At 38.5% G+C, this 8243-nt stretch overlaps 1 protein-coding gene across 2 annotated transcripts; it reads right to left on the bottom strand.

Annotated features, from left to right (window-relative positions):
- Positions 1–5844: 5844 nt before the first annotated feature.
- On the bottom strand, positions 5845–8035 carry LOC137991065 (substance-P receptor-like). Of its 2 annotated transcripts, none has more exons than XM_068836190.1 (2): positions 7921–8035; positions 5845–7740 (listed from the first exon to the last, which is right to left on the bottom strand). In XM_068836190.1, exon 2 carries the CDS (start codon positions 7665–7667, stop codon positions 6588–6590), a length of 1080 nt encoding a protein of 359 aa, XP_068692291.1. In that variant the 5' UTR covers positions 7668–7740; positions 7921–8035; the 3' UTR covers positions 5845–6587. The 2 variants fall into 2 exon arrangements, with proteins under 2 accessions (XP_068692291.1, XP_068692292.1); XM_068836191.1 differs by having other exon boundaries at positions 5845–7736; positions 7921–8014.
- Positions 8036–8243: the final 208 nt, after the last annotated feature.

Below are 8243 nucleotides of genomic sequence, written 5' to 3'. Positions count from 1 at the left end.
TTCGTCAGAGGGGCTAACGCTCTGATTCGCTCTGACGAAAGGCTAACGCTCGAAACGTCAGCTTTTAGAATCTCTGTACGGTGGTCAATTTACATTATCAACTCCGTTGATAAACCAAATTTTCAATCGAACACAGCCTTAGTATCGAAAAAAGCCGGGAAGTGCAATTTTTTTCCCTTAAAAATTAGAGAGGAAATATCAAATGAGCTGTGTTACGAAATTTAGCGAAAGTTTAGTGAACTGGCAACCAAATCAAGTGAAACGTAAAAATAGCTAATGAAAACATCGAAGGAAGGTTTTAGTAAAGCAGCAAGTACAAATGGAAACAGGGATGGCCAACATTGAAGACGGAAATAAAGAATACAATGGATTGTAATTTGGGTTTTGGAAACTGTTCAGCCCAATAGTTTTTTTCAAAGTTTCTCTGTTGTTCATAACTTAAATTATGTATGTGCCAAAAAAGACTTTTTTATAACGGAGCCTTGAGTTGTGTTGTTAAAAGCAATTTTTTGGTTAACGTTTAGATGCATAGTAGCGTCGGAGTAGGAGCGCAATGCCGTAACACAGCCCCTTAAAATTTCCATTTTAGTGGCCACCATCTATGTTATATTTGCCTAGTCAGTGCGCATGCCCGAATTTTTCTTTCGCTGCTTCCGGGATGAAACTGAAAGATATTTTGTATTTATATGGCTTTTTGCAGCTTAGCGATCTCGACAAGCACTGGGTTTTTTGGCCCAGAATTTTGTCCACGAATTTGTAGTTTTACTAAAAGTGTGATTAAACTTTAATTGATAAAAATGGTTTGGCGCTCGGCTGGCAAGGCAAGAGTGCTAGGTCCCGAACTTCAGGACCACTTCACGAAGTACCTAAACCCAAATGTCGAATTTTTTTGCGGAATATTTCCGTTCCAATCGTTTCATTCCCCGTTTTTTTCGAAATTTTTGATCGAATGGAAAGGCGCCCGCGCTAACAAAAACGTGGAACCAATAGCAGTACCACTGAACGAGTTGCCAGAGCCTCGTACAAATACTTGGCAAGTCGACTTCACTTGGGCAAGCAAACGAGCAAGCGACGGGGGTCGCGATTTCACGAAAAACCCAAAACGGACTTACCATTACCATGCATCCCGAAATTTCGACCCGCGGATCACTTTAAACGACACTGCGCTTTCAAAGTATCATTTAGTAGTCTACCTCTCGATTAGGCTTTTATAGATTGTGCTAGTAAAAGTAGCATATAATGCTACTAGCATTGCCCCTTTTTTTTTCCCAAATTAGGCTCAAATTATGCTCGTTTTTCCAAATTATGCCACTTGCTCTCAAATTTATTCCTTTTGCAAAATAAGCGAGATAAGTCCAAAAAAAATATATCATATTCTTTATTAATGGAACAATTCATGTTAGCAGTCATATATCTCTTTATGTCTGGGAGAGTATGTTTGTCACGCACATATTTTATCTACTATTTTCATGCAAGATGCAACTACCCAAATGCTGTACTTATCAGCGCTTTTTATACTGTAGCATCACGCTATGGCACTTTGTTGGTGTCGCAAGCTCCTCTTCTATGGTATTTCGCTGTCGTTGTCTTAACTAAAGGCAACGGTCTCTGGTTATGTTTGCTGCTTCTGGTCTCTCGTTTTTCCCAGAGAATTGCAAGTTATCGGGCGGTGTGGTTAACGGCATTGTGCAAACTTGAAAATGAGAGGTACTGGGACCAACACCATACACAGACTGCTGTCCTCCTAGGGAGACCCTCCCTCTGTTAGTAAACCGCAAATGGGGCTAAAACATTGAACAAGAATATTCTCAGGCTTATCAATACATACGGATTATGCTAGCAGTGCTACTTTAAGCAATTAGCAAAAATTATGCTAGTTTCATCAAGATATGCGAAAAATTATGCTAGCACAATCGATAAAGGCCTACCCTCGATGGGCAGTGAGGGAAAAAAATGGTGATCCCTTGAAGCATGTGTGACAGATCTCTTTCCGAAGCCCAGGATGTTAGAGATGTTATCCCAATATATATTGCCGAGTGTAGTCACTTTGCCAGCAATATGATACGTCCTTGCGCGGAAGCTAATACTTGATGTTTGGGCATACGCATTTGATAAACTACGAAAACTATCAACTGTATTATATTATTTGTCAGAACAGTGACTTCAAGACGTAGCGTGTGGAGGTTTGGAGAAACAAAATTGAGAATTTGTCGTCGGGTGCTCCTCCACCTTCAAATTTGTTCATTTTACGTCGTTGTCAGGACGAGAACGGCAAAGAAATGTACCAGAATATAAAACGCTCTTGTGGGGCGTGCAGAGAATTTGCTTTTGCTGATAAAAAGTACTTTCTTTTTTTCCGCTCTCTTTCTCGTCGACGACGTCTTCGCTTGAGCTGCATGCTGCGCTAATGTCACCACCTGCAGTTGTTTCTCAAGACTACTCACAGCTGGACGATTCGCTCTGACGAAGGGCTAACGCTCGAAACGTCAGCTTTTAGAATCTCTGTACGGTGGCCAAATTACATTATCAACTCCGTTGATAAAACCAAATTTTTTGGATATCGATATTTTGATATGAATCTTGAGTTCAAACCATTTGTTTTAAATCAGATATCAAAATTAACATTCAGTGTCTTATCCGGCCACTACTTTGTTTGATCAATGGATTTTAAGCAACAACGATGGCTACGGAAATGACAACGAAGAATATAATCGGTTAAAAGAGGGTAGATTACGCGTTTCGTTTAGTAAAAAAAACATAAAGCAATGTGAAACACGCTAACACCAACCCGGTGTGACCAACACATCACACATGCGTACAACCATTTCACCTGGTCAATTAGCAGCCCTGGACATCTGAGGCCCAGCAAGGCCGGAACAGCTGTTCATGGCTGCTAATTGACCGGGTGAAATGGTTGTGCGTATCCGTAATGTGTTGGCCACACCGGGTTGGAGTTAGCGTGTGTCCCCTTGCTTTTTATTCTTTTTTTCGCTGAGTGCCGCGGGATTTCCTTGTCGTACTCCACAAAACAACGACGTGGAATCATCCAATTTCTGGTTTTGACGAAAACACAAGCACACAACAATGAAGCGTCCATTTTCTTCCTTTAGTTTAAAACCGCTCGTACCAATCCACTTGACTTATGTAATAGTTTACCTGTATTGTACAACATGAACAAGATGGAATAATCAAGAGTGAAGTTTTCGTTGATGTTGCCGCTGTCCTTGCTTAAACTCGCTATTTGGAACTTTAAGGTCCGTGCCAAACGTCGAACTTAACTTGAGACGCACAAAATAGAGCGAATTAAGGGCGGAGCCTACTAATTAAATATATTTTTGCCCCGGTGTGTAATTATGCAGGAAATGTAGATCTTAACAAATGTTATTGAAATCCAAAAAGAAAATTGGGGGTAACCAAGCGTTTTTAAAAGATAATTTATGAATAATATTTGTAAAAAGCATTAAAATACAAAGCAATGTATGGCGTTCTTTCTCAAATTGAAGCTTAATTATCTCTGAAAAATGCAGGGTTACCCCCAATTTTTTTTTTGGATACTAAGAGTACTTATTAAGATCTACTTTCTCTAGATAGTTTTAAACCGCGCAAAAATTTCCCTGTACCAGTAAGCATCACCGATAGGAAACCCGAGTATCTCGAGATACGCAGAACGTATGCGCAATAACAATAGTAGGCACCGTCCTTAGGTTCATGATAAGTCTGATGTTTGACTCAATTAATTAAGTTCGACGAACTGTATCTGGATCGACCTACGCGTTCTATCGGCCCGTCTGCCCCTGACGGATAGAATGTGTGAAGATCGAGTGTGTCTAAAAATTATTAGACATTGCCTGGAAATGAAGCATACCGGGTATATTTCTCTTTTATAATGCTATTAATAAACCAGTAAAAGATTACGTAACTATTATCTGGTCAAACTGTGATAAACATTGTCTAGATCGTGTTTAAAGCTACAAAAGAGAGCAGCAAGAATCATCCTCGGTGCTGGTAGTCATGCGCCCCCTGTTCAGTTATTCAACAAACTAAAATGGATTCCTTTCTTTAAGAATGCTAAACTAGCCAGGAATGGAATAAGCTACCTCTTCAATTAAGAAAAGCAGAGACTCTCAAGACACTTAAAAATTCTCTTTGGAACATGATTAGTCTTATTTTTATTTATTTATTAACTTGAAATGAGGGTCACTATTTTATTACTATTAATATTCTATTTCATGCTACCCTCGTTTAATAAACCAAGACTTAGTTAGTTAGTTAGTTAGTTACTTACTTGTCTGGGACAAACTCGGATTTCTCATGCATAAGTCGAACTGAACTCAAAATTTCTACGATAATGTATATTTTGGCCTCGATATCAGAATATTTATAAAGTGTTTTTTGGTGCAATCCAACTCGGCGGCTGAATTTAATGCCAGTAAGTATAGTTGACGACGAAGATAGCGCGACTTTCAAACAAACGAGCGCGAATTTTCATTGGCTTAGCGAACACGGACTCAAACAACGTCACCTCTCCATGGACCTTTCTGGAAAGTTTTGCTTTAACGTCATTTGAATTGCAGTAATGTGATTGGGCAATCGAAAAGTTTACTGCCCATATTAGGAGTTTCCTTAGCGGGAATAAGGAGAAGATTTGTTTTAAATTTGCCAAACATTGGTACGTGAAACAAATTGCGAACACTTTTTCAAAGCTCGCTGATGAAGAAAGCTTAGCTTACACATGAACGAATTTCGATCAGAAGTCGGTTTTTCAATTTTTTATTTGTTTTTTTTTTTGTGAGTAAAGCTGCGCCTACCAAAGCAAAAGCAAATAAAAGCAAACCGCTAATAATTAGTTTATCGACTTTCTGCTGAAAAAATCAGCTGTCGTAAAAAAATTAAATATTTTCCTTCCCTCGTTTGTTTACTTCATGGCGAGCGCAAAAGGGCTGCAGTTCCGAAAAGCAGTTATAACGGTGCCAATAATCCCCTCCCATATCCTATTTTCACCACAAAACTTCAATGAATATATATATGTTAATGTCTGTATCAATTTTCTAAAGCGCATTTAAAACCAGCGAAGTAATTAAATTTAATCGACTTTACGGTCGGTGGTCCAACTCGTTTTTCACTTCAAACTCGTCGTACTACGAGTCCGAAGTACGAAATTTGAGACTTTGCGCATGCTCCTTAGAACTTGCTTCCAGATCTCGTACTCGTAGTCGTACTCGTCGACGGTGCTAAAACTCTCTATTTTTCCTGTCAAACGGTTTTTGGCAAAATTGATATTTAATGCCTTTCATTCGGTCACTAAGGGGATTCACCATGTTGGAGTTAAAGCAACGACAACGGCTACGACAACACCAGAAGGGAAGAAAATTATTTGAGAAAAGAGGGAAATTTCTTTGCCACGCTCCACAAAACGACAAAGTGGAATCAAATTATGGAGACAATGTCTTCAGAAATGAAATATGAATAGCTCTTTGTGCCATGAATACATTTCATATCTTGTCAGTGGGTTGTCAGGAATGTTGTACGTGTAAACTAAAGTACTTTCATTTAGATTTTGACTCAGTTTTGACCGAAAAACAGCTAATTAGTATGTGTAATCAAATGGCGACGAGTGAAATTAGGAAATAATTTCACTTGCGTTTTGTCAAAATTCTGATAATTTCCCGAGCCTTTAGGCGAGGGAAATCATCAGAATTTTGACAAAACGCAAGTGAAATTATTTCCTAATTTCACGAGAAAACCATTTGATTACCTTTTAATGTCGTGGGTGACAAATTACGCTCACAACCGTAAGGCTATTTTCGTCACACCACTTCTCAAAAACTCTCACCCAGTTAATTGTGCTCTTTCACGTGTTTAAATTTTCTGCCGCTTCTTTTAATTTCGTAACTTCTTCAATGGTCACTGTCTTAAATCTAGACGCCATCTTGGCTCTGATCGAGATACAAGAGATGTTACCATGGCAATTGTGTAATTTCACACGTGAAATTATAAATTAACGTGAAATTTCACGCCTAAATTAAGGAGTAATTTGTCACCCATGATATTAAGCATGAAATTGCCCCTTTAGTATTAACGTTTTATCCATTTCAACCTGAAAATTAGAATGTGTCTGCTATTACCCCTTTTTTAGGACAGTGTTATCAAGCTTTCAAACGTCAGCTCATAATTAATCTACAGATCAAATTTTAATTTTCTCTCTTACTTTTTATGTACATAGAGGCACGTTTTCTTAAGGAGATCAACACTCTTTCCGACCTCAAAGTGTCATTTTTTGGTTTTAAGAAATAGGATGCCCTTGGGTAAATTACATTTAATATCACGAAGTAATGGAAATGTGTTTTTAGTCTGCCTGGTTTAATGCGGTTGGTCTTAAATCGAAGATTGGAAATTGATATAATTTAAGTTAGAATCGTAATTTTGTGTATCGAAAGTTCGATTTTGAACTCTAATTATACACGTTCGGACCTTTGGTTTAAAATTTGAAAGAATGAGCTTCTTAAGAAGTCCATTAGTTTCGAGTAAAATGATAAGACCCTACATCCGGTCTAAATTGCAAACTATACTGAAACATAATTTTGTTATTAACGTGTTGTTTCGACATTGCTCAGCGCATGATCACCATTAGTACAGTCAGGAGTGACTGCATTTGGAGTCGTGTTAATATCATTTGATACAGAATTATTTCGGAAAAGCTTGCAACAATTCACTTTCTCGTTAAAAAGAACCTTGAAACCATCTCGATAATTAGAGCTTTGCAAAGCGTACAGAACAGGGTTGCAAAAAGAGTTTGCGAATAGCAAAAATCGGCTTGTTCTATGGCACAAATACAGAGTGTCATAGTTGTCTCGAACAGTTTTCGTATCGGAGAATACAAGAAAAATAAAGAAAATTGAAAATGGAAGCGAGCAGATGGCGAAAAAAAGCGCAAGCCAGATTAGAAGGCGAGCCAGTTGTTTCTTGGCCTGTCTTTCAGCATACGTCCTTGTGGATTGTGAGCAAATTGTTCCCGTAAAGAACAATCCACGGACAATTTCAAAGTTACAAAAAAATATTATGAGACAGCTAATAAAGCCAAAACAAACGCTAGTAAAGATAATGAAGGGCTTGTTATAGATATACTCATCCAGGCTCCAAGGACGCTTACAAGGGTACTTCAAAGATGAAAGGTTGAAAGTGTTGGCTTTAATATCTGGGATGCAAGATAACACAGCCAAGATCCAAAGGAACACTATGACATGTGTAACAGATTCTTTAGACATCCGTAATGTGGTATGAAAAGGTTTAACAAGTGCCAAATATCTTTCCACTGCAATTGTGCAAACCGTGAGAACTGCTGCGTTGATGGAGATTGGTACAATAGCATTTCCAGCAAACAGCTTGCAGATCAAGTCTCCTGAGAATCCCTGAAGACGAACCGATGTGAGAGCAAAGTCATATAATCCAGGACAGAGTAAGAGAGTCACTAAATCAGCAACAGCCAAGTTCATCAAGAGATAGTTGGTCGTAGTGTGCATTGATGGTGTTTTCCTCACGATTGTAATGATGATGCAATTACCAAGAATACCTGGAAGAATGATCCCTGAGTACAAAACAGCGAACATCACATCTTGTCCCGAAATTGCGATAGCTTCTGGCCGAGAGAACGACGTGTTGATGTTCATTCTCGGCTCTTTTTATCCTTTTATAACAGATGGCGAGTTTCGCTGCGTCTCGCGGAACGAAGCAAATTTCTGGCTTTTTACGAAGAATTGACATTAAAAAGAAGACGAATTAATATACCAATCGGCCTGTTTTTCAAAATGCCCAATATCAAGTGCAGGTGCAAAGACGACGCTTTCAATTCAATATTTGTTTACTTTGAAAAAAGGAAATTAAAAAAAAGACTCTGGACGACCGAAATTGAACAGTAATTACCTCGGTATCTCGAATTCGACACTCTGAGGTGCCATCTGGGTTGGGGTTACTAGACGGGTAAGCCTCGTCCAATTTCCCTGAAATGAGAGGCCAGTATTTTTAAGGTCTTTAAAATCATTACATGTATTTCGGAATCGAAGCCAAATCGAGTTTAATTAAAGCAATGGAATTAGCATTAAAGTGACAATAATGAGTTTGTGAATATTGATGGTCTAGTGCAGTGTACGTGATGATCCTCTTGTGTGTCAAAAGCATTTTTGCTTTCTGAACCATCATTCTGTATGTCCCTAAAGATTTGTTGCAAGTCACCTATCGCAAGAAAG

This window comes from Montipora foliosa, chromosome 2 (assembly GCF_036669935.1).
Source record: "Montipora foliosa isolate CH-2021 chromosome 2, ASM3666993v2, whole genome shotgun sequence".
In the NCBI taxonomy this organism is placed as follows: domain Eukaryota; kingdom Metazoa; phylum Cnidaria; class Anthozoa; order Scleractinia; family Acroporidae; genus Montipora; species Montipora foliosa.
Note: the sequence above shows the minus strand (reverse complement) of the source record. Positions and strands in the feature narration are given on the sequence as shown.